The 26817-nt window shown below is 35.4% G+C and overlaps 2 protein-coding genes and 1 long non-coding RNA gene across 11 annotated transcripts in view; 2 read left to right on the top strand and 1 right to left on the bottom strand.

The window, feature by feature from the left end:
* Positions 1 to 1125: 1125 nt before the first annotated feature.
* On the top strand, positions 1126 to 12966 carry LOC309484479 (protein rapunzel). Of its 8 annotated transcripts, none has more exons than XM_082150846.1 (3): positions 1126 to 2550; positions 6885 to 6952; positions 8950 to 10321. In XM_082150846.1, the coding sequence occupies exon 3, from the start codon at positions 9005 to 9007 to the stop codon at positions 9683 to 9685; it is 681 nt and encodes a 226-aa protein (XP_082006972.1). In that variant the 5' UTR covers positions 1126 to 2550; positions 6885 to 6952; positions 8950 to 9004; the 3' UTR covers positions 9686 to 10321. The 8 variants fall into 8 exon arrangements, with proteins under 8 accessions (XP_082006972.1, XP_082006973.1, XP_082006971.1 ...); XM_082150847.1 differs by having other exon boundaries at positions 1126 to 2562; positions 6896 to 6952; XM_082150845.1 differs by having other exon boundaries at positions 1126 to 2564; positions 6901 to 6952.
* The window catches only part of LOC309484510, a 27134-nt gene continuing 2887 nt past the window's right edge, over positions 2571 to 26817 (bottom strand). The window contains exons 2-3 of the long non-coding RNA XR_014200869.1: positions 14388 to 14469; positions 2571 to 5076 (exon numbers count right to left, since the gene is read on the bottom strand). This is a non-coding gene — a long non-coding RNA (uncharacterized lncRNA). The remainder of the gene's footprint in view (positions 5077 to 14387; positions 14470 to 26817) is intronic.
* On the top strand, positions 14478 to 21661 carry rpz6 (rapunzel 6). 2 transcript variants are annotated; one of them, XM_082150756.1, is made up of 2 exons: positions 14478 to 15705; positions 16580 to 21661. In XM_082150756.1, exons 1-2 carry the CDS (start codon positions 15441 to 15443, stop codon positions 17767 to 17769), a joined length of 1455 nt encoding a protein of 484 aa, XP_082006882.1. In that variant the 5' UTR covers positions 14478 to 15440; the 3' UTR covers positions 17770 to 21661. The 2 variants fall into 2 exon arrangements, with proteins under 2 accessions (XP_082006882.1, XP_082006883.1); XM_082150757.1 differs by having other exon boundaries at positions 15562 to 15804.

Raw genomic sequence — 26817 nt, 5'->3', positions numbered from 1 at the left:
TCAGCAATGGTGTTGACTTATGAATTTACACATGGTTTGTCTTAAAGCATTTAAAAAACACCACAGACATAAACAATATTAAAACCTTGATTTTCATCTAAGGGAGACTTTATGTCTAATATTTATTAATTAATGTCTGACATTAGTACACAAATGTCTGTATTTAGTATACAAATACACCCTATTCATTATAGGCTATAAATATGATAGAATACGACTGCTGAGATCCATCAAAATGACTGACTGACGCGATGCATAGCCTATAACAAAATCTATGAAAGCAATCCATGAACATATTTTATATTTTTTTGTATCGTAGCCTACCTTATACATTGCCTTAGTTCCTGGCGTCATTCAGAATCAATAATCATTTGTCAGGCGATGTTTCACGTTAGAGTTGTTTCGTAGGCCGCGTAGCGCACACCTGTCAGTGATAAAGACACACAGCGTCGAGCAGTTTGACGGATATGCCTGTCTGAAAATAATCCTGCACTCGAATGTTAGGTTGTGTTCGCCCTAAGATTCAGGTAGTTTAATGCATTGTAATTTTTTTTCACTTATTTCTGTTTCATCGAATCATCCCACCCGCAGCGGTTTGGCGCACTCTCCTCAGATTTTGCACGATTTCGCCCGGTAAGCGTTTTTGTGATTTTATTTCAGTCAGTTTTTGTATCTAAGCATGCTTAAGTACACACTGCTACCGATGATGAGTGTTGCAACACCGTCAGTTTTAAAAAACAGTAACAGGATGAAATCACTAGTCTGGACCACCAACGTTCTGGGGGGATGATGACATATAAAAGGCCTTTAAATTAACATAATTCACGACAGCCACGCAATCTTTTCATTTACATGCTAAAACACTAGAAATATCATGGCTGAGCGGACTAGGAGGATTGCAAGGCTTAGGCTACCAATGAAAGCTTGTATTCTCACAAAATAATGAGACAATGCAAAATGTGACTACAGAATCGCCACAGCCGTTTTATTTGCGCTTTTGAACTTAAATGTTTTTTTATATGTTTAACGTTTTGAACTAAAATGTTTTAAAAGAAATGGTGATGGAAACGGAATAATAATGATTTTAAACCAGTAGCCTACGAGTGAATAGCACAATAAATATAAACAAAATTATTCAGAATCCTTTTGTTTTCAAATTTGTTACAAACCTGTATTGGGTTAGATTATAGCTCACCAATCTTTAGTTTGTAGGCCTACCTTACATTAATTCAAATTGTAGATTTCTAAACTACATTAACTTGTAGCAGATACATATGCTAATGAGACTGTGACACAGAACAAAACATGGTGTAGACAAAAATAAATAAATAAACAATCTTGTGTAGATCTGTATGCCTTTCAATACCCATATCTCTTAGTTTCTAACAGCTGTGACCTTACATACTCACCCTGTGACTTCACACCTCTGTGCATTTAGATAGATGTTTGCTTCTGTGCATGGGAGTTATTTTTAGTTTTAGCATACATTTATGTTTCAAGACATCTAAATATGCTTGTGATCACATTTTAAACATATATCCTGTGTTTGCACCATTTTGCAGACAACATTATCCGTTTGTTTGTATGTTCAGAACATGTGCAAAGTACTTGCATCACAGAATGATGCACTGATCCCCATTGAGTTGTTTATAATCATTTCTTGTTTTATTGGGTGAATATTGTTCTTGTATGCTGATTCGTGCATTATTAATGAGACAATTGAAGAGCAAATTTTAGAGCATGATTGTTGTCTTTAAAGGAACAGCAGCTTGGAAATGTGTGTGCCCTCACAAAGCCTGTGTAATGATGATATTGAGGCATTTCATATAGATACAAAACAGTGATTCAACACTGGTTGGTCTCAAATCAGAACTTATACATGTTGCTTGGTATACCTTAAAAATATATTTTAAACTCCAAAGCTAAGGCTGCTAAGCTCTTTTATTAATGCTAGAACCAGGTGTCCTATTTGGAGACACACTGACACCACTGGAAGGGTGTGCTTTTTTAACTCTGTGCCAGCGTATGCAATAGATGGCTCATATTTCAGTACCCTATTTAACTAAATTTGGTATATTCTAACTCTAAATTTATTACTTAAAGCTTAATTTTAATAAAAAGCCCCCCCATGAATAGCTTCCACCCAGTGTCACCAATGGCAGAGCTTGGCAGCTGGCCTGTTTGGAGACTCTGTGTGCCCTCAGCTGCCTCCAGAAGTGACAGTCGGTTCTCTGTATAGACTATCTGACTGTTGGAAGGCTGGAATATTTGAATGTCACTGGGGGAGGTCATCTGTGGCTTGAGGAGGGGGCTGGTCAATAGGGGTTAATACATGCCTCTGCAATGGAGCAAGTGGAGACTTGCATTAATATTGGTGGCCAAAGGGCCCTTTTTGAGGCACCAGGGCCATCTGTACACCAGTTTAAATGGTATAGTCCAATTTGAACACCCCTCCATATTGAGCTAAAATGGAAGTGCCTCTTTTGCAGTGTTTGCTGGGAAGAAGAAGTACAGTCGGGATTGGGACTTTGAAGAAAGCAATCTGAAAAGGTAAGAGGAGCTGTGTTCTCCAATGGCCCAGGCCACTAATGGATGGATGGGTTCATTGGGATGTACATTGGCCCTAATGCATGCCTGTATATGGATTTTAACAAGTCTTGCATGGTGTCTGTATAGGGTGAGAATAGATATCATGGCTAGCATGAACAAGGAAATATGGAGGGAGCTGCTAGGGGGAGCTATAACAGGGCAGACAACAGCTGGCTGAAACTGATCTACTCCAAATGGGCTGTAGACTTTTTCAAATACTCACATTGGTTGGGAAAACACAGGAAGATGTTGATTTGTTGTGCTTTGGCTTGTTAATGATGGTCTGCAATTGTTCTGTCTTGATCCCTTGGCTGCTTGTCCAAGGGAAGTGTCCAATTTGACATACAGTCAATGCTTTACAAAAGAAAGAGAGGAAACATGTTAAGGATGGTCCCTGAAGACTAAAACGCACTTAAATGTACTAAAAGGATGTAAATCCTGTATATTATTATGTATTTATGTGATTTTACCAGGTAATTTTGCCATATTAGCTTCTCTGAGTGAACTGATAGAGAGCTTTAAAGATGGCCGCTCCTTGGAGTGGTGAATGCTGTTGGGACGGCGTACTTCCTGACTTACTCGACACTCTGGAATTTTTTATCTCTGTGCTCAAGCATATAAAACTGTTTTCAAGTTAAACTGCAAGAAAAAAAAAATCATCTTTTACAATTAAGTAATAATCTGAGTTATGGTTGCTAGTATTGCTGACTTGAAGAAACCTTTAGGAGATCATGTTCCAGTCTTAACTAAGTGAGTGTGGAGTGTAAACACTCTAACATGAACTGCTTTTCTAGTTAGGACTGGAGTATGGGAATAGTTAAGCACACAGTATGGACTAGTCTCAGATTAGTCTTGCCAGAGAGTCATCAGGGCCCTTGTCTAAGTTCTGTAATGGGCTAATTAAGGCAGCCCAGCTTTTTATTATTTATCTATCAATATAAAACTTACAACATTTTGCTATTGGGCTGGTGTTGGTGCAAATTACCCTATTAACCCTTTCAGTGTTGATCATATTAATCAATAATAAATATATGTGTCTTTCCTGTTGGAATGGAGGGAAGTTGTGTTAAATTAAAATAAGTGAATTATATATATTATAAAGCAAAATATTGTACGTTTATATATGAACCTAATCATATTTGTTTACATAGAGGAAGGCATAGAGGAACTGAAAAGGTTAAATATTTTTAATATATAACATATTAATACATTTTCATTCATCTTTTGATTTTATTTGTGTCTTTCCTGGTGGAAATGGAGGGAAGTTGTTTTATATTTGAAATAAGTGAGTTATTCAGTTAATATAAATAAACCTAATCATTTTTTTTTTTACACAAGATATGGCATAAAGATGAACTGAAAGGGTTAAATATGCAAAAGGGATGATCATATTAATCAATGATTAATCAATAGAGGGAAGTTGTGTTATATTTAAATGAGTGAGTTATTTAGTTCATAAAAATGAACCTAATCATATTTGTTTGAACAAGATAAGGCATAAAGATAAACTGAAAGGGTTAAATACTCAAAAGTGATGATCATATTAATCAATGATAATTAATCTTTTGATCATTTGTGTCTTTCCTGTTGGAAATGGAGGGAAGTTATATTTAAATAAGTGAGTTAGTTAATATAAATGAACCTAATTATATTTGTTTACACAAGATAAAGCATAAAGGTGAACCGAAAGGGTTAAATACGGAAAAAATAGAAAGGATGGAGGATGTAGGTGCAACTTTGTACTTCATATCCTAAAACCATCCAGCATTTAAAGGGTTAAAATTTAGTCCTCCTGGGGGCATCACAGTCAATTTCACTTTGTCATTGTATGGCGTTTTTTTTTATAGCAGAAATCTGAAAATGTAAATTACTGCCCCCTCTGGAAGGATCAGGAACAAGGGTCTGTGTCTCAAATGGGAAAATATGAACAGTAAATATGCTTTCATTTAGAGTTCCATGCATCCCCTTTTTTGCTTAATAAATAGGTCCCCTAAGCTCTCAGTACAATACCATTACAGTCATCAGACACTAAATGAGTTTTAACCCCTAAAGACAGCTGCACATCATCTGCTATTACATCACAGGGTATAAGTCTGCTGTGAAGTTTCATAAGCTCTCTTCGCTCATAGACTACTGAACTACTACTATATTCTGTCCCATACACTAAATCCAGCAAGTGTAAATGTTAAAGTTCCCCGTTTGAGGATAGTTGTTTAACCTGAATTTGACAGCAGCATGCAGTGTCCTTATTGCCCTCCTAAAAGTGCTTTTTAACAAAAATTAACTTTTCTATTTTATAGCTCGCTATACTACAGCCATACTACTTTACAATTATGCCACAATATTCTTTTGAAAAGTTATATGATTTAATTTAATTAGTAAATTGTGGATATGTCACTGTAAAATTGCTTAAAGGGTTTAGTTCACCCAAATTTTCATCATTTACTCACCCTCAAGATGTTCCAAACCTGTATGAGTTTCTTTCTTCTGTTGAACACAAAAGATGATATTTTGGTATTACAGAGACAGAAATGGAGCTTTCATATTACTCTGTTAGCCTTTAAAAGTGATTTTTGAGTTTTAACAAAAATGAACTTTTATGTTTTTAGGGCCATATTGTTTAGCATTCATGCCATATAAAATTCCCGTGAAGTTATTTTGTTCAATGAGTCATAATGTACTGATAGATGTGTCACTTGTTTAATTGCATTAATAACAGGGCTCAGCAATAGTGAACCTAACAAAAATGTGTTCTAAGAATGTTTTACAAATGTCTTTCTTAGTTATAGGAACTCTAAGGAAGCATTCCATTTGAACATTATGCAAACATGACTGGAATGATACTTTTGAATGTTCTCAGAAGTAGTAACATTTAAAAAAGGATGAACATCCATCTAAAATGTTTCAGGAAAAAAAGATCCATGAATGATGTATAAATAATGTTTGTGTGCTAATTTTATATATTAACATTATTAAAGACCAGATGACGTTGAACGAACGTTCTATTAACGTTACTGGAAGAACGTTCATTCATAACTGAGCGAAACTTAGCTTAAGTTCTGAGAATGTTTCTTGTTAGCTGGAAAAGTGTCAAATGGAATATATATTTACAAAAAAAGACCAGGTTTTTAGTTTGCAACAGTTGCTGTAAATTGCCACACACCTTTGCTGGAAAATAATAGCATAGGGGAGAGCGGGGCACAAAGTAACGCTTTTTGACTTTCTCAGTTTGTGTAAATCTACTTATGGTTCAGAGTATTTATTTTTTCCCACATTAATTTCCCACATGTCTAGTACAATTATGTGTTTTTGTTTTATCAATACAGTATATACTTTTTTCTTGATATACCCCGAAAGAATGGAAGTGAAATGTGACAACATGCCCCATAGGCGGGGTACATTGTAACATGTGTGGGGCACATTGTAACATAACATATGACAGCTTAAAATGTTATCTGATCTAATAAAAATATATATACAAAACAAACTAAAATATTTTCTAAATAAAATACAATTAAAAACTTTTTCATATAAAATAATGCCAATTTTTAATAATTAAATATAAACTCATTTTTGAGTTTTGACTACGAACACATGCAAACACAGCCATACAACATAGTTCAAAACAAATAAATAATTAGTAATTTCTGAACATTGACTCTGTCTTTATTCACCTTTTTCTCACGTTTTCTTAATAGAATTAATAAAAGTATAGAATATAATAGCATATTTCTAATAGGGGCACATTGTAACGCAGTGTGACAACATGCCCCAACTGCACAACTGGGGTTTAAACCCTGCTAGTGTCTTCTGCTAGTTAGCGAAGCATTAAATAACTATCTCAACTGTTAAATAACATCTTGGAGATTAAAATAATATCAGATTTGTCTTATTTTAAATAAACACAAAAAATAGAGATGAAAAATTTACTTAAGAAATTTACTTTTGCTATGGTTTAATAAATGTCTATGGATATCTTCCCAAAAAATTCTAATTTTGGTGGAATTTTTTTTTCTTTATAGTGTTGATATGGCAACTAGTAAATACACAAAGTTTCGTCATCCAAGCATGTGCGGAAGTATTTAAAACAAGTGTGTTACAACTAGCCCCGCGTTAGGTTGTGCCCCGCTCTCCCCTACTTACTGTGTGAAATATCTGATAACATTCTAACTAATGATATCAAGATTATCACTAGTCATTATTGCAATTTCAACAGATAACTGACCCGAAACTCTCTGAATATACTTTGCTAAAAGTTCTATGCTTTTTTGTCCCCCCCTTCTGTTCTGTCACAGGTACTTGGAAGAAAAGAAAAGAAAAAACAAGATCTCCATTTGGGACATCCAGTCTTTCTCACTGCAACGTAAGAGTTCATTTTCCTGTCTTAAATGGTTAGAGGTGACACTCATTCACAAAGTTAAACAAAGTGAAAATGTGACCTTTTCCTCCCAGCATGCAATGCATATTATTGTCCTAGCTATTCAGTGTAATCTGCCGGCACTCTGTTTACAAAATGAACCCACACAAAGCCCAGTTCACACCACGCATCTGTCAATGAACTTGACTCTCTTACAGCTGTTCAAATGGCAGCTGACACGCACAGTTGCCCGACCGCCTCTCCTTTCTGCGTATATTCATCCTTTGTTTATGCTTTAGTGTTTTTTTTTTTTTTTTTCACTTAACCGGATAAGCCACAACAGGACGTACCTGCTTCCTGAATTTTTACACACGGCCTCATTCATGAAACACGTTCAGAATGAAGAAAACATTCTTATGTAATTGTTGCATTTAAATAAATGTAAGATATGTTTAGTGATCTACTGTACGGCCTACTGTACAGTTTTTCCACATACTTTCTGACTCATGCATTAGTATTAGACTAGTCAACGTCAGAATTTCCTCTTTTATATAGGCAATCTAAATGTTCTCTAATTTACTCATCTGCTCCAACTAGTTATTCATTCGTGTCTGTAAGTGACTAGATTCAGTACTGAACTTGGCAAGAGCGCATTGCAGCCATTTTCCATGCAGGGTGTGTGCGTGTTCTTCAGAAAGGGGATTGCGGAAAAAGCTGCATGCTTTTTTTTTTTCTTTTTTTTTTTCTAAACCAATCAGCATTGCTGTGGTATGAGTCACTCCCACACCCTGCCCTTTTTTGACAAAGAGGGAGGTGCTGTTTCTCAGACCGGACAGTGAAATGGTGGCTGCTTGTACAAAAACAGCAGCAGCACCATTAGGAACTGACGGCTACAGACGCATTTAAAGGTAAGATTCATAGCTTAGAACATTCTCCTGCTTAAACGTGTGTCCTGAGACATGACTGTGGAATAATATTGCTTCATCTAACCGAATATGTTTTGCTGTTCATCTAACCTCCCTCTTAAGCTAATTGTGTTAGCCTGTTTAGAAGCCATACTGCCATTCATTCAGTCTAGAAAGCTATTTTAGTGACTCACAAAGATAAAGTGCATGTTATACAAAAAACTTTTTGTTTATAATAAGGAAAACATGAGGAAAGCCATAAGCATGACATCATTCATAATGCCATGTGGTTTGATGGGAATGTCAAACCTAATGTGCTTATCAACTGTATTGTTTTAGTTTTTAATTACTAGTTTGTTTCTGTGCAAACCGGTTTTTGATTACTACTGTATTTTGAATAATCCCTTACTTTGTGAATAAGAGTCGACACTTAATGTGAACTTCCTTTCTGAAAGCACAAAAAGCTGTAAATAAAAATGTCATGTTATATACACTTTTTAATTTTTTTTAAGTTTAGATATTTTCCCTGGCGCGAAAGTTAAATTTTAGTTACTTATTAGGAAACAGGTACAATTGATTATTACCATTCTGAACATGGCAGATTCAGAACTGGACAGCAACCTTTTACGGTCATGGAAAGAGAAAATTATTCCAAAACCTACGGCCTACATGAACAGCTGCCTTTTAATGTAGAATCTAATGGTCATTGAGCCTTAAAAGAGATCAATTTGGGACACTCTACATAGGCAGCAACTCAAATAAAACCACAAAAGACAACTCAAAGTTGATTCCAATAGAGATTAATGTTAGTATGTTGCTATTCTAACAGCTTGATACTCTAATATGCATACAAATACAAAAAAAATTAATTGCCCATTTTGAAATTTTGCATTGAACTATTTGATAGTTTTCAGTATTGAATGAAATGAAAGTTTACATTTAAAATATAGATTTATACTCAATTTAAAATTGTAATATTTAAAATAAAAAATGTCCAAGAAAGCATGCCAGATGTTGCATGTTCAGGATCAGGAAGTGTTGAAATGGAATTATGGTCTGTTCTGTTTTTATTAAGAATATGTTTTCCTTTCATTTCAGAATCAGACAACACTGAAAGACTAGAAGAGCCAAAGTCCAAAATTCAGACCCATCTATGGCAGAAAAACAGGAGATCAAAGCGACTGCGGTCAAAGTGCTGTGCTATGTGGAGAAAATCTCCTCCTTCGCCTCCTCCATAGATCCTCTCTTCGGGATTGTGACTTCAGTGGTCGGAGTCGTCAAGAGAGGCCTCACGGATGAGGAAGACCATGAGATGGGCAAGGACTTCAGGGAGATCCACGAAAAGCTGGAAACCATCTCGGAGAAGAACAAGAAGGTGCTCCGACAGATCCGCATCGATGAGATCAACGAGAATTTCGGTAAACACGAGGAAGTCATCAAGCATCAGTACAGTGCTTTCAACACCATGTTGGAAAGAGTAAAACTGGACCCTGAGAACTCAGATCATCACATGCAGGAGTTTGTGAAGATCTACGAGAAGGACGGGAGCGACATGAGCTTAGATGTGTTTTATCGTGGTGTGAAGGGATCCACTCTGTTTGGGAGATCCATCCTACAAGTGTACCTGGAGAACTGTCAAAGGAACAAAAAGGTGATGGAAGCCCGCTGCTCTCACCTGGCCCACCTGTTTTACATCGGTCTTATGGGGCTGATGGCCTACTACGCCGTCAGTGAGGATGACGAGGATGAAGTGAAAGACAAATGGGGCCCGAGGGTCATTGAGATTCAAGCCAAGATGCAAGAAGTTCTGGACCAATGCACTGAGGACAACTGAAGTCACACTGAACAACTGCTGAGACAAATCCGTTTCATGATATGCTTAAAGTTTTAATGTCACAAGCAATCTTGAATAAGAAAGTTTCAATAAATCATGTGGGGTGTAAAATAGGTCATTCTTTCTCTGCTTGCCAATGGACTTTTTGATGCAATCTCTTCTTGAAGGGTTAGTTCACCCAAAAAATGAAAATGATCACATTATCTACTCACCCTCAAGCCATCCTAAGTGTATATGACTTTCATCTTTCAGCCAAACACAATCAGAGTTATATTACAAAATATCCTGGCTCTTCCAAGCTTTATAATGGGAAGGAATAGAGCCTGAGTTTTTGATTGTTGATTACTCATAAAAGTAATCCATACCACCTACAGTAGGATGGCTTGAGGGTGAGTAAATTATGGGATCATTTTCAAAAACTATCCCTTTAATACTGTATATCAACAGCTACAAATGTTTTTAAAGAATATTCAGCATGTTTTGGTCATTATTGTGACTGAATATATTGTAAAAAATATATATTTCTAATGATGTGAGTCTTTGATGTGAGTTACACATTCCGAGTTATTATATAATGATTTGCTTATGTTTGATTATTCTTTGCACAATAAATGGATATATTTAGTTTTTCTCTCATATGGCAGTTAGTCTTTGTCTTTGTCATGTTATATGACCATATGTGATTTCTGCCATGTCAATTCATGATGTGATCACTAAGGACAATGACTGCAGAATGCAGGTGAATATGGAAATTGTTTTGATTTGCATTAAATGCAAAGTTGTCAAAGTTTCAAAGGCAGATTGCTGTGGTTGCGGAATCTAAAAAAAAAAATGATGTACTCACTGTTGCAAATATACTCACAAGACTTAAAAGTATGCATGTTAACATGATTTAGTGTGAAAAATCTCTTATTCCCATGCAGTTTAGTGCTGTCAAGTCGATAAATCTTATCTAACATAAATATTTGTGTGTATTTGTATATATATATATATTATACATGCATATATTATTATAATCAAACTTTTGTTAGAATCGATTAATTGCGATTAATCAATCTGACAGCACTAATATATGTGTGTATATGTATTCACACACATGTATATTTACAAACTTTTAATCGTGCGATTAATCGTGATTAATTGATTTGACAGCACTTTGATTTCATTGATCGATTTGACAGTGTAACCCCTAAAAAAAACTACAAATTATGATTTCAACAGCTTTACAGCTCAAATAAAGTGCACATTGTAACATAATTAATGTAAGAGCTTTTAAAATAAGCTTTACATTTCTGCTTTTAAATCCTCAATTTACCTCCATTAAAAGTTCCTCACTGTTTTTTGCAAATTTTTTTTAAAGAAAATGAGGAACAGAATTATTCTTGCAGTAATCAACCTAAAGCTACAAATGCTGATTGAGCCATTGATTCCTTGTAGATAAGTATTTTGAATATAATTTATGTTTAACTCTGAGATTGTGATCTGTTTCCTTCTTCAGGTCAACTCTAAGATAAGAGCTTAATACAGTCCTCCTCCAGACAACAATGGCTGAGATCTTCGAGGACCCAGAGAAGCTGAAGAGGGGCCTTGTGAAGGTTCTAGAATGTGTGGCCACCATCTCGTCAGCAGCGGCGGTGGTCAATCCCATCTTCGGTGTGGCCGGCTCTCTCATCCGGGTGGTGCTGCACCATGTGGACGACGAAGACATTCAGAAACTCAGACGGGAGTTCGGCAGCGTGAATCGAGCCCTGGATGATATTTCGCAGCAGAACCGTCAAGCCCTGCTGCAGATCAGGAAGGAGACGTTGGACAAACAGTACCACGAGGTGGAGGAAAACATTCGCAATCAGTTCCGCAAGTTCATGGAGATCGTGGAGGCCAAGCCGGAGAACATGCAACGCAAGAGGGAAGATTTCGTCGAGAGCTTCATCAACGACAAAGACGACCAGAACATGTACACGCTTTATGAAGGCGTGATGGGGAAGCGCAAACTCTTCAGCCAGCCCATTCTGGAGGTGTACATGAAGCATTCGCTGGGTGACCAGCGCGTCATGGAAAGCCTCTGCACGCGACTCGCATACCTGTTCTGCATCGGATTCATCGCTCTGATGGGCTACTACGGCATCATAGGGGACGACTTGGAATCTCGGAACGAGGAGTGGGAAGAGAATATGAAGAACGTGCAGGTGAAAATGCAGGAGGTGCTGAGGAGATGCAAGTGATCGCGATGCCTTTCTGCACAACCAACGCTCTTTATTGCACTCGTGCTTTTGCCTTTTCCTGTAATGGACTTCATCGACCTGCAGCATCTAATGCATCATTATCCTCCCGGTGAACAGGTTATGCTGACGGTCACACAGTGATGCCATCTCATTTCCTGTAATCTGCTTCTTGTTTTCGTTTTTTAATCACATGATCACATTTCTTCATGCCTTGCCTCAGTTTAACACTACATGACAAACACAATTCACACTAATCTACAGAATGCCGACTGTGCTTATAAAAATATTATTAAAGTTCAAAAGCAGTGTCACCTTGAAAATTGTTTTTTAAAAAGCTTCAACACTACATAAATATAAATAAATATAAAGTATGTACACTGAAACTATCTCTCTGTCAGTCTATCTATCGTCTATCCGTCTTTCTATCTGAAACTCTATCTATCTCTCTGTCAGTCTCTCTATCGTCTATCTGTCTTTCTATCTATTTATCTGTCTATCTATATCTATACAAACGTTGCAAAATAAAGAGTATACAATTTTCTGTCTGTGCATACTAAGATCAAAATTTCTGTCTGTGAAATTTTCATGTTTATGCATTTTTTGGCATACCTAAATCTATTTAGTAGTAGATTCGAGTATGCATTTAATTGTATCATGTGTGTCATTTTTAGTGCCATTAGAACAGATTATCAGAGCATATATTTTAATATAAGAAGTGACATCTAAACTGAAGATCTCTTTTTGCATTCCTTTGACCCTTTTATTTGGGATAAATAAAGCACCTGATGTGCTTCCTATACTGCAACCTAATGTACAGTCCTGCACGTTTAGTCTGACACGACTGAAGTTCATCTATAATCACGTATCTTTTAAATGTATCCGTAAAGCACTGGCATATAAATGCCACTATAATTCTGTTTCATGTTCTTTTTGAATGTCTCAAGGATTGGAACGTTACCTTCCCAATCATTATTAAAATAAATTTTCTTTGGAATGCTGTTGCACTTGTAACGCTGTACAATATTGTTACATTTTTCAATAAAGATACAAGGAAATATTCCAAGTTGTTTTGACTCAAATTCATTACATACAGTATATATATATTAGTGCTGGGCAAAGATTAATCGCATCCAAAATAAAAGTTTGTGTTTGCATAATATATGTGTGTGTACTGTGTATAATTATTTTGTATATATAAATACACACATATGCATGTATATATATAAGATTTTTTTTAATTTATATATAAATTATTTATATTTATATATAATATAAATTATGTATAAATGTATATACAGTCTATACATGCAAATATTTCTTAAATAAATACATGCATATGTGTGTATTTATATATACAATATAATTATACACAGTACACACACATATATTATGCAAACACAAACTTTTATTTTGGATGCGATTAATCGCGATTAATCTTTGCCCAGCACTAATATATATATTAGTGTGAATATTCCTGTGTATATTCCTGTGAATTAATTAGTTAATCTATATACATTCAATTTAAAGATATATCCATGAGAAATACACATAAAATCTTTATATACGTATATTGAACTAAAGGAGATTACAGTAGATGAGGGGACTTCTATAGGGGACTGTTTTTCTTGTTATGTGGTTTTCTAATTTATTTATCCTGCATTTCATTATAAAGCAATGCTGAAATAGTCCAATTTATAAACAATGTAAATTCCCGGAAGTTGGGAACTCATGTTGAACACCAAGTGTATGCTATGAACTTCTGCCACTAGATGGCAGTAAAAGAGCACAATCTGAGCTTTAGGCCCAAAATATGAATAGCCTACTAGCATACTGTGTGTTTAGAATCTACACATTTTTAATGTATATAAAACAGCATGCGATATGCAGTTATAAACATTTCAAATTGTAGCACGTTTGAACACTTACATGTTCTCACTACGTTGTTATAAATAAATCAGCTTGATTTGCATTTTTAAGTGTATTTCATTCATGTTGGGTATAAATTGTAAATATATAAATAAACAAATAAATAAATGTACTGTACGTTTTCGTATCCATACGTCAAATGCAGCAGACATTAAATATTTTTCCATTTCAGACTTTTAAAAACCCTCCTAAACTTGGGCTCTGGTAAAACATCTATACTAAAATTAAAAATTTAGCTATATTGAAGGGATTTATTTTTATTTGTATTTATTTTTAATCAGAAGAATATTACAAAAATTTAATGATCATAACAAAAATACTTTTTGCCCACACAATGTTGTAGTTAATAATAACATGTCCCAGCAGCAGCTGGACTTTGCCAACTAACTTGCCAAATCTTGATCCCTTGTTCTACTCAGTGAATGGTGGTATCATGTTAGAATAAACTAATCTAGTAGCTACAGGTAATAATGGTTATGAAACAAAGTAGGGATGTGAAACGATTAATTGTGATTAATCCTATAAATAGCGATTAAAACAAATACAAGTTTTACCCCATGTTACGTCACAGAAGACGGATCTTTAGTCATTCACGTCATCATCAAGTCGGACAGGCAATCATATGGACTCGTGATTCTAAAGAAAGAAAGAAAGAAAGATACACAAAACAATAAAAAATCGGTCAAAATGTAGAAGGAAGCAGCAACGATTTGGCATTTTACTTGGGGAAAAACTGCAATGAATGAATGAATCGAGTAACTAAGTCAGTCTTACATTACGCTTTCAGATCAAATAAATGTGTCAGTTTTGTTTTATTGTGTTGTTTACCCAGCAACTATTTTGTTTGGTGGACATAAATCACGTAAAAAATGTCGTAATAAATGTGAATGGTGTCGTTGAAAGCTTTGAAAAAAAGAGAGAAAAGGGGGAAAAAAGCTTAGACTTTAGATGTAAAACCTTATAGTAACTTCCCCATGTCACACACTCTGGTCTCCCTGTAATATAACCAGATTCACCATATTCATAACACCATAACACCTATAACACCTTCTCTGTTGGGTCTCATGGGAATATGTCATCATGTTCAGCATGCATTCATGTATGACGCATTCAGACACAATGTCACACGTATCTGACTTATTCCCAAACGTTTATTAGTGTATTGTTAGAAAATAAATGTGCATCCACCACTTGATTTACCTAAATATATAGACTATACAGATGCGTGTGATTTCCGTATTTTCGTTCGTTTTATCCACGTTTGATTCATAATATGGACCCTCCTTCATCAGCACACGCTCAGAGAAGAGAACATTTAAGCACAGAGTAGCTATTATCAAAATTTTCCCCTGGATTTTCCCATATAATATACGTTTATATTATAGCCTATAACATCATACAATATAAAGCTAGTTAAGCTCAAATATATCATTAGTGTGTGTGAAATACCTGCCATCCTTGTGTGGAAAATATCTGCGCATGTTTCTTGTTGTCCACTTGAGCTGCTCCATGATGCGCATTGCGCGCAATATTCCTCTTGATGAACAAACATTACGCGCTAGTTCTCTTTAGAAACAACACACAACTCTTCTATCTTTTGTCAAAATATGAATAAGACGCAAAGTACAGCCAACCACGTCAAAAATGAGACATTTACCCGACTGTTGCCAAGGGCTTTCCAAACCAAAATCATCCTGACGCATCCTCATCGCGCGCAATCGCCTCTCTCTCTTGCGCGCGCGCCCTCGCGCTGTTTCTCTGTTCATTTCACAGTCACTCAGATCATCACAAATATCCTCCTCAAGCCAATACCTGAGGGAAACCTGAATTTCGGACACGTAATTCGGACAGAAGCTCTTCAACCTGCCAGACGTGAGAAACCTGTTTGAAATGTTTTCTGCGCGTGTTAATGCTGCGATGCGCGTATAGGACACTTATGAGGCAGACTGCGCGTTAAAACGCTTTTTCGAGGTGTGTCCTTTACGGAACAGAAGATGGCACATTCAGTGGTGCCATATCTGCTACATGATTCTAATGCGCCTTATTTTGCTCTGAATATGATCATTTTGAGGTTTAAAATGTGTCTGGACTTGATTTAACAAGATTTGCTTATTAACATGCATGCAGATTTAAAATAGAAAAAAATGCTGATGGCACAATTGGCTATCCTTGTAAAATTAGTAACGTGATGAGGGTTTCATGCCTATACTTAATGCTTTTTGCAGTGATGGAAAACACTTGTAATCATTTCGATTTTAAAAGGATGATTTATGAGAACAAAAGTAGGTTACACTTTATTTTGAGTGTCCTTGTTACAGTGTGATTATGCATGTAAATAATATTAATTACATGTACTTACTATAGGGTTAAGGTTTGGTTTAGGGTTAGTTGCATGTAATTGCATAATTTACTGTTATTACTGTAGTAAGTATGTATCTGTAACAAGGACACTGTATAATTATATAAAATATTATTATGACATATCTGAACCAATGCACTTGGTTTTCACTTTCACTGGTTTCATGCACTTTTCTCTCTCCCATATTTGGCTGTACTGTCTGAGAAAAGTAGGATAGCTTTTCTAATACTCATTTACAATGTATTCTCCCAGACAAGAATGAGAGAGCCATTTTTTATTTTTCTTAAACAATAAGAATTAAAAAGTGTTCTGAGCTGAAAGAAATGAGATTTTAATAGTAAAATAAAGAAATCTGTCTTTGTTTTAATTGCTTTTGTTTGTTTTTAGAAATGTCCAGTCCACTAGAGAGGGTTGTGGCCCAGAAGAAGGAGGCCATTGAAGCAGTGATGGAGATGTTTGAGAGAGGAGCCGAGGTGCTGGCCAGCGCTGTTGGAGAGATGTGTCCTCTGTTTGAAGCTTCTGCACCAGTTTTGAGGCTGGTCTTAGACAATGTGGAAAGCAAGGAGATCACATATGTCAAAGATCAGTTTCTAGTTGTGAGGAGCAAATTGGATGTCCTCTCATCTCAAATAGAAGACATCAACTGCGAGATTAAAAAGGGACGCTTGGATTCTGAGTTCTTCGCTGTGGAGGAAAATCTATGCAACCAGTTCAGAAAATACATTGACATTCTGGAGGCCAAACCTGAGTATAAGGAGGTCAGAAAACGTGTGTTCTTGCAGCATTTTCCCAAAACAGGAGGAGAGAAGAACCTCTACATGCTTTATGATGCTGTGATGGGGAACAGCATTTTTGGGGAGCCAATCCTGGATGTTGTGGAACAATACGAGGCCAGAAACAGAAGGGTCCTGGAAGATTTCTGCGTCAGGCTGAAGGAGCTGCTCTGCCTGGGAATAATCGCTCTGCTGGGATATTGTTTCCTTACTCAGGGAGAAGAAGCAGAGCAGGAGAAGATTCAAGACTGGAGCGCAAAGATCCAAGAAATTGAGATGAAAATGAAGGAAGCGATTGAGAAATGTGTGCATTCGTTTCCAGAGCAAGCTGAACTGGACATCAAGAGGCTTGTGAAGGAGAGAGAGGATGGGAACCTCCAGGAAACGGCCAAGGAACTGCTGGACTTCCTGGTGAAGAAGTACGACTGGGTGAGCTGGTCCATCAGAGGCGTTAGTGACTTGGGCAAAATTAGGAACTTTCGAGCTGGACAAAACTTTCAGAGTGTGGCCGGACAGAGTTATTTTGAAGTATCTGAAGGAAATGACATAAACCTGGTGGTCTCGTTCTGCAGCGCCCCTCAGCCTGTGCCCAACGAGAGCATCAAACAGATGATGGAAGGTCCTGCGAGGAAGGGAGATGCCAAAGCTGTCGTGGAGCTTCTGGAGAAGCAGTTAGCTGGCTTTCTGGTTCATGCCGTCAGTCGTCACAAGGAGAGCTTCGCTGTGTCGAGTTTTCCTGAAGAATGTCACTACTGGGACAAACACAAGAACGTGAATGTCTGTGTGCATGCAGAGGAGGTTTAGAAAGGTTAGACAGGATCATTAGTCATTTACCCAGCTAACAGGGAACGTTCTCGGAACTTAAGCTAACGTTCTGGCAATGTTCTCTCAAAGCTATGAACAAATGTTCTTCCAGGAATGCTAATGGAACATTTGTTTAAAGTTAACGGGTCTTTCTGAAAAACGTTAGTTAAAAATGTCATCATTCATGGAATGTTTATTTCAGTTGGATGTTCGTCTTGTTTCAGTAACATTCCAATAAAGTTTGCAGAATAAAATGGAATGTTTCCTTAATGTTCGCATAACAAAAAAAAAAACAAAAAAAACAAACAAACAAAAAAAAACGTTTTTAAAACCATTCAGAAATGGGAATGTTAGCAACATTTTCTCAGAACACATTTTTGTTAGCTGGGTATACAGTATTTCACAGCATTTAAAATCACACTAAATATAAAAATCTACTACTTTATATATCTATAATATATCTATAAAAATATTTATTTGGCATTGTTCATTGTCAGCTCACTGTGTCTAACAAATATTGCATTTATTGTAATTCTTCGCTCCATTTTCATGGTTCTAAAATGAAACCAAAGTTATTTTCTATAGTTCAGCTAACCAGCCCATATGTGTATGCACTTTTATAAGCAATTATATCAAGTTTGCATTATTTTATGCTTTAAATATGTATGTATCTATGTCTGAAATCATGCATTTAAACAATATCATGATAAAAAAAACAACAATGTTGTGCACAGTTGTGTGAAAAGGTTGGGGAAATGCATGGCTTTTGGGCCAAGTATTTAAATGGTGCCAGGACTGGAGGTTTGGTCTTTGTGAGAATGACCTACTTAGAGCAAGCAGAATAAAAATGCCCCATCAACCATGAAAACAAGCAGTAAAGACAGTTGTCTTGTCTCAGCAAACTGAGCCAGCATTGCACAAATGAATACGTTTCCAAGAAATAATTTGGAATTAATCTCTAAAGTCCATAGCTATGATATACCACCCGCCACATTTAATTAAATGCCTGTGTTTGTACCCAAGTCAGCATTTTCTGGCCAGCGTCTGCAGAAACATGGCAAGTGACGTTTCACTTTGTTAATATAGAGCCGACGAGCTCAGAGTGCTGTGATCAGCTCTCCGGATGCACTGAGGTGCTGAGTGAAGGATCAATCCATCATTTAACACTCGGAGGGACAATCTATTCCCATTGTTCTTCTGTTCTATTCTGTGCGTTTCTATTGCGAGTTAATGCTAAGAAATATGATTGTAAATGCATTCTGTACTCAAAATCACAAGGAATCAAAATAATACATAAACAATGTTATTTGACCCTCTGGAACCAGATCTTTAAAAAACATTTATAACCATACAAGTTGTGACCTTACACCCGAACCACCATGGGTGATGACCTTTGACCCCTACACACATAATCCAATATGACTGTCCTCTTTATATGCCAATACGTTTTTTATTTATGACACCTTAAACCTCCTTTTATTGTAACCTTATTTTAAACTTATATATAATATTATTATTATTATTATACATTAATTTACAGTAATAACTCATGAATAAAAATGTTCCTTTTACCCAAGATTTTACCCGCATTTACATTAATGCATTTGCTGTTAACTTAACTGAAACTCCATAAGTGAAAATACACCATAATTCATTATTCATAAGCTCATAAAAATTCCATTTGTTGAAAGTTAATGGTTTAAAAAAAAGGGGCATTTTCTTGCTTACAAATTGTGATTGACATTACAACCCTAAATGCAATCCTCTCTCAAAATACACATATTTTGACATATAAATAAAAAAGACTAATTCTTTTCTGGTTTTGAAGTAAAAAGAAACCGCTATATTTGTGAATACTGATTCATTTATTATTTTCCTTTTTTTTTTTTTTTTTTTTTTCTCATTGAAAACACACATGGTGCATCCTGGAATATACAGATAAAGCGTATGTTTTTTCTCCTGCTTCCGAGTCTGAATGCAAACGCATGTCTCAGCCTGTATTCATTAGCGGTTGAGGCTTCTGTCCAGGTTGGAGTCATTGATCCATGTGGCGTCCATCTCTGAAACCTTAAACCTTAAGACCTTAAACCAGTCTGTTACTAGACCAAAGCAAACATGTCAGATTCCAGCATGATTTTAATGTTGTGCTGGAACACTTACTAAAACTTTTTAAATAAAGGCATATGAAACCACAATCATCTCCAGGAAAGGGCATCAGTCAATATCAATATTTAATAAATAAATGAGTGATCTTATGAATCTCAACATAATAGTAGTGCGGAGGCGGTCAATCAATCCCACGATCCCTCATTCCAGGAGCATCTGCCAATCACAGCCAGAGCTAATAGCATTACCTTTCTGTCAGAGTGGACCATCGACCCGCTTCCTGCCTTTAAGTGGCCTGATCTGATAAAAAGCATTAAAACATTTGTACCGTGACACACACCAGCTCACCCTCAGCCTCCGCACTGGATTTATCCTTCCGATGCGTCTGGTTGTGCCTATATAAGATCTCTGAATATGCAGTTTGCTACAATATATCTTATTGTTTTTCTTCACAAAATGAGTATATGATGCTCCAAATAAACTTTCAGAGTAATCTAAGTGAAAAAAAATGTATAATAATAAATCCTCTCAATCATGGTGCCTTAAAGGGATAGTTCGCCCAAAAATGAAAATGTTGTCATTATTTACTCACACTCAAAGTTTTCCAATCCTGCATGAATTTCTTTCTTCTGCTGAACACAAAAGAAGATATTTTGAAGAAAGTTGATGGAAGTCATCAGCTGTGTGGTTATCCACATTCTTCAAAATATCTTTTTTGTGTGTGTGTGTGTGTATAGCAATTCTTGTGTATGGAAATTTAAATTTTTGTGTGAACTATTCCTTTAAAATAAAATAACATAACACAACTGTATTAAGGAGAGCATCAAACAGATCTGTAAACTAAGCTATAGCCATTATTAATGATCAGCAACAACAATTAACGGTTCTTAATAGTCAACATCTTGCCCAGGACACCATCATTAAATATTCATGAGCTTATGGCCACGCCCCTCAAACACAATGCACAGGCAGGACCTCCTTTTTTCACATTGCCTTTAATTAATTGAAAGGTTTGTTCAAATCACAGTAGTGTGCACACATTAAAGCTGTTTATTTTTATTTTTTTGGAAATTAGAAACTATAATTAAAATCCGTTAAAATTATACAGAATTTATTTTATTTATTACCTTTTTTCTTTTCAAAAACAGTAAAAAAAAAACAAACAAAAAAAAAAAACTTTTGAGTTCACAAAGCAATTATTATAATTATTAATAAGTAAAGTTCAATTTTAAATTATTATACTTTATATTAGTTGGGGATTCATGGAAATCTCATTCCAATAAAGGGAAGATGAAAATAAAAGAAAGTGTCAGTTGGAGTCTTTGGGAGCAGGAGGTAAATGACACTCTGATTATCCTCATGGGTTTATTTCTGTCCGCTCGTTCGCCAAACCATTAGCGTATTACAGTTCTAATCGGTATATTGATCTCGTTTTGGCTCCATCTGCACTCGCTCTCATTTCACACAATGTGTTGGAGCCTCAGAGAGTAATGCGGTTCTCTCTCTTCTGACCTTTCTGAAGGTCAACAGCATTTGTTTGTGCACATATGCAAATATCACACATACAGAATAACAGCATGTTTCAGCAATCATTTTGGGATGATATAATGTATCAATATCTCCTGCAGAGTTTGGAAACTTGGACTAGTACTACAGAACATATACTAACAATACATACATATACTAACAATACATATCCCTACAAAAATGAATTCTCACATGACCTTCGTTTCCATACTGGAACAGGCAAACAAACATGTCTTTTTAAAGCAAAGTTCAGGCCCCTCAACAAAAGTACAGTTTAAAGGTCCCGTTTTATGCCCCTTTTCACAAGATGTAAAATAAGTCTCTGATGTCCCCAGAGTGTGTATGTGAAGTTTGAGCTCAAAATACCCAACAGATCATTTTTTACAGCATGTTTAAATTGACATTTTTTGGGGCTCAGAAAAACGAGCTGTTTCAGTGTGTGCCCTTTAAATGCAAATGAGCTGCTGCTGGACGACACAGGGGGCGGAGCTTCATGAGCTCGCGCTCAGTCTGTCAGGAAAAATTCATCTCACGGAATGATGATAATATCAGAAACTCTCAGTAACGGCGTTCATTTCGAGTCGGACAATAATGCCTACAGAGTCAGAGTGCTGTATAGAGATGAAACAGGTATGGTTTAGTAGTTTAATTACGGTTATTATAACGTATTTGTCATCTGCTTGTAGGCTATGTATCCATTATTTATTAATAGCCTACAAGTCTGCTGTCTGAATGATGATCAAACATGTACTGATGAGTTTAATAAAGTTTATTGTACATCACACAAAAGATGAAGCATCAGTTTTACTTCAGAAAATCACCGTAAGAGCTGAGTAAACACAGTAGCGTAAGTTATAAGAAGTGCAAGTAGCCAGTAGAGTTGAGGGAGCATTCCTGTGGGCGGAGGTTAGTCAAGAAACGGTTCTAGTGACATCATTAAAGAAGGAAGTAGAGGGATGTAGTCCAATCGAGCCGTTTTTTGTAGTCAACTTCTGTTAAATAAAATATCTTGCTTGGCATTGAACTTTGAGCTTTATAATTTTACAGATATTATTTATGCTCTAACAGCAACATTACACACTAACTAAAGTTTGAAACATGGGATCACGCAGAACGGGACCTTTAAACTTGTCCAAATTGTTTTATTTTTTATTTTTTTACTTTGGAATGAACAGTTTTCAAGTTTTTCAATCAGTAGTTCTCTTATTAGTGCAATATTTATAATATTTGACTACATAATTGTTCAGTTTTTTATTATGTTTTTTTTGTGTCGTATGTTATTTTGTTTGTGTTTGTTGTATAATTTCTTCGGCACCAAGGGAAGCATTTCCTAATTTCATTGTATGCGAGTATAATGACAATAAAGGCTTACTATTCTATTTCTATTCTGACATGTTCAGCATGGACAAATGTTTTTTTTTTTTTTTTTTTTTTTTTTTTTTTTGTCACCCCCCCAAAAAAAACGGAGACCTTATATGCAGAATAAGAAATGTCTTTATATATGCAGGTTCATATGTAGACTTACTGACTATTTTAAAATATATTTTTACATAGAATATAAAATTCTATTTTTTATATTTTCTAAATTTCTAATTAATATCAATAGTCCAGAACAGTGTAGTATTACTTCAACTTTTTTTTAAATATATATAGCACATTTAATAGCAATGTTGTTGCCCATAGTGCTTCACAGTTAACTAAAAACAATAAAAATATATATTTTTACATAGAATATAAAATTCTATTTTTTATATTTTCTAAATTTCTAATTAATATCAATAGTCCAGAACAGTGTAGTATTACTTCAACTTTTTTTTTTATATAGCACATTTAATAGCAATGTTGTTGCCCATAGTGCTTCACAGTTAACTAAAAACAATAAAACATGCATGTATAAAAACATTTATCAAGCCTAGCAGATGAAGACATGACTACACACTCTTAGACATACCCCTCACACAACTGTATAATGAATTTTATTTATCAAACTAAATAAAAATAAGTTATAACAATGTACAATACCCCTTAACTAAAAGCTAAGTTAAAAAGATACGTTTTTAACTGAGACTTAAACATTTCTATTGTTTGAGATATAGCCGGATATGAACGGGAAGACTTTTCCACAACTTGGGAGCCACAACTGAAAAAGCTCGGTCACCCTTTGACTTCTTTTTAGAATAAGGGAGAGCCAGCAAAAATTGGTCCATTGATATTAATGCCCTACCTGATATTTAAGATCCTAAAAGGTCAGCAATGTAGTTTGGAGACATGTTATGCAATGCTTTAAAAAACATTAATAAAATCTTATAATCTATCCTTTACTGAACCGGCAGCCAATGAAGAGAGGATAATAGAGTAATGTGGTCCCTTTTTTTTGTGCCAGTCAGAAGCCATTCTGCACCAGCTAAAGACGGCATAGTCGACGTTGACAGATCCCTGCATAGAGAGAGTTGCCGTAGTCCAGTCTTGACATAATAAAAGCATGGACGACGACCTCCAAATCTTTAAAACTAAGAAAGTATTATCTTAGAAATCAATCTAAGCTGATAAAGCTAAGGGATGAGTCGATTATTACAGCAAGATTTCTCACACTATCTTTCACTGTCATTTCTAATGGAGCAAGAGACTGGCTATCTTCACTTTGAATTTTGGTGGACCAAATATTATAATTTCAGACTTTTTTTGCATTAAGTTGAAGAAAGTGGGACTGTTCGTTCCCGACTTCGAGAGGTACATAAATCTGTGTGTCGTCTGCATACATATGATAAGAAAAGTCATAGCGACGACAAATAGAACCCAAAGGACACAATGTACAGAGAAAACAATATAGGACTTAAAATAGAGCCTTGAGGGAGACCATATTTTAAGGTGGCCACAGAGGATGAAGCATTTGCTAAATTAACAGAGAATATTCTGTCCTGTAGATATGAGTGAAACGCGCTTCCACGAATGCCAACCTCACACTCCAACCGGTCTAAAACAATCAAATGATCAAGAGAATCCAATGTAATCAAAACAGCTGCCAGCCCAGAATCAGCTGCTATTAACCGGTCATTCAGCACTTTTACCAGAGCTGTCTCTTTACTGGGCCCAGCTCTGAATCCAGACTGGAAATTATCCAGGATATCATTCTCACATAAAATTTGAAGTAAAACAACCTTCCCTAATATTTTAGATATAAATGGTCATTTCGAAATTGGACGAAAATTATTCAGATCAGTATAATCAAGGCCTTTATTATTAAAGGTATTATTTGTATGATATATATATATACAGTACAGGCCAAAAGTTTGGACACATTACTATTTTTAATAGTAAAAATAGTTTAATAGTTTCTTCTGCTCATCAAGCCTGCATTTATTTGATAAAAAATACAGATTTTTAAAAAAATATTGTGATATATTATTACAATTTAAAATAATTGGTTTTCAATTTATTATACTTTAAATTATCATTTATTTCTGTGATGCAAAGCTGAATTTTCAGGATCATTACTCCAGTCTATATCACATGATCCTTTAGAAATCATTCTAATATGATGATTCATTATCAAAGTTGGAAACAGTTCTGCTGCTTAATATTTTTTCATAACCTGTGATACTTTTTTAGGATACTTTGATGAACAAAAAGAAAAAAGAAAAAAGAAAAAGAAAAAAAAAGAAGCAAATGTTTTAAAAATAGAAATCTTTTGTAACAACAGTATTCACTACTGGTCAGTAATTGTTTTTCTTTCTTTTTTTGAAATAAATCAATACTTTTATTTAGCAAGGATGTGTTAAATTGATAAAAAAGTGATAGTAAAGAAGATTTATATTATTAGAAAATATTTTTTATTTTGAATAAATGCAGTTCTTTTTAACCTTTTATTCATCAAATATATTAGTCAGCAGAACTGTGTCCAACACTCATAATAAATCAGAATATTAGAATGATTTCTAAAGGATCATGTGATAGACTGGAGTAATGATCCTGAAAATTCAGCTTTGCATCACAGAAATAAATGATATTTTAAATTGTAATAACATATCACAATATTAAAAAAAATCTGTATTTTTTATCAAATAAATGCAGGCTTGATGAGCAGAAGAAACTTCTTTCAAAAAAATAAAAAATAGTAATGTGTTCAAACTTTTGGCCTGTACTGTATATATATATATATTATTTAGGTTATATATAATTTTTTGTTAGTTTTTATTTGTTTTATAAGTTTTAATATTTTATTTCAGCTTTATTTCAATTAAAAAGCTTTTAATAGTTTTAGTTATTGATATCAAGTTAGTGATATTCAGTTTTAGTTAATAATATCCCTGGTCTAGATTCTCTGCTCACTGTAGTGCTGAATGTTCATAGTTCTGAGGGCGAGACGAACTGAGCTGACATGACAAAATCCACAAAACATGATTGATCATACATAAACTCCAGGCACCCTCACAGCACATAAAGCAGATTTTTATTAAGAATTGGAAAGCGCTGGTGTTAATCAGAGTCTTGTGGTGTAGGGTTTGGGGATTGAGGTTTCATCTGTCGTTTTTAAGAGCATCAAAAGACACGCTTAGGTGAAATGGACTGCAATCCATATACAGCCTCCAACAAGCCACTGAACATTTTCCAGCTTCCTGTGATCTAGACGTCTATCGATCTCTTGAGTCTGAATGATGGACTTGTGCAGAGGGGCAGGTTGCCTGTAAACTGGTCTTAGTACTCAGATTAGACTGATCAGGACTGGAAACAACTGCATCACAGCACAAAAAACAGCCAGTGAATGTGTAAGAGTGGACTCTTTAAATGTACTTGTTTATGCTTTGTAAAATGCACTGAGCGCTAAAAGTGCTATATAAAGTAAAGGAAATTATTAGTATTATCACTTTTACTACTGGTTGCTGCTGGCTGGTCATGTGATCCCACCATGGACTCCATTGCAGTACATTTTATTTGACATGTTCGGTTTAGAAAAGCCAGAACCAACAAGGAATTTGTCCTTATTTTCACTCAAGTAATTGAAATGAAAGCTCTCTCTTCAGCTGGGGGTATTCCAGAAAGCAAGTTTAACTTACCATCACATATACCGTGAATTCTCGGTTGTTTAACCCAGACCTTTGCTATAACTCAAACCTCAAATCTGGAGTAAGTTCAGTCTTCCCTGAGTATGAAACTCAGAGTAAGTTGCTATGCTATTACATACCCTGAAAGTTACCTCAGGTTTTGGAGCTGAAAGTGGAGGTTATCCGCTTACTCTGAGTAAACTTACCCGGGTATGTCACATAACCTGTTTCTGGAATATCCCCTCCTGATGAGCCTCCTTCTCCCAAAATCTACCAGATGCTTCTACAACCGATCTTCCATGAACACAGAACAAACTCATCTGTGTTTATGTTTCAGTTAAAGGGATAGTTCACTTTGAAATTAATTTTTGGT

Source organism: Leuciscus leuciscus (genome assembly GCF_965113295.1).
Source record: "Leuciscus leuciscus genome assembly, chromosome: 20".
NCBI lineage: Eukaryota > Metazoa > Chordata > Actinopteri > Cypriniformes > Leuciscidae > Leuciscus > Leuciscus leuciscus.
This window is presented reverse-complemented; position numbering and strand designations above follow the sequence as displayed.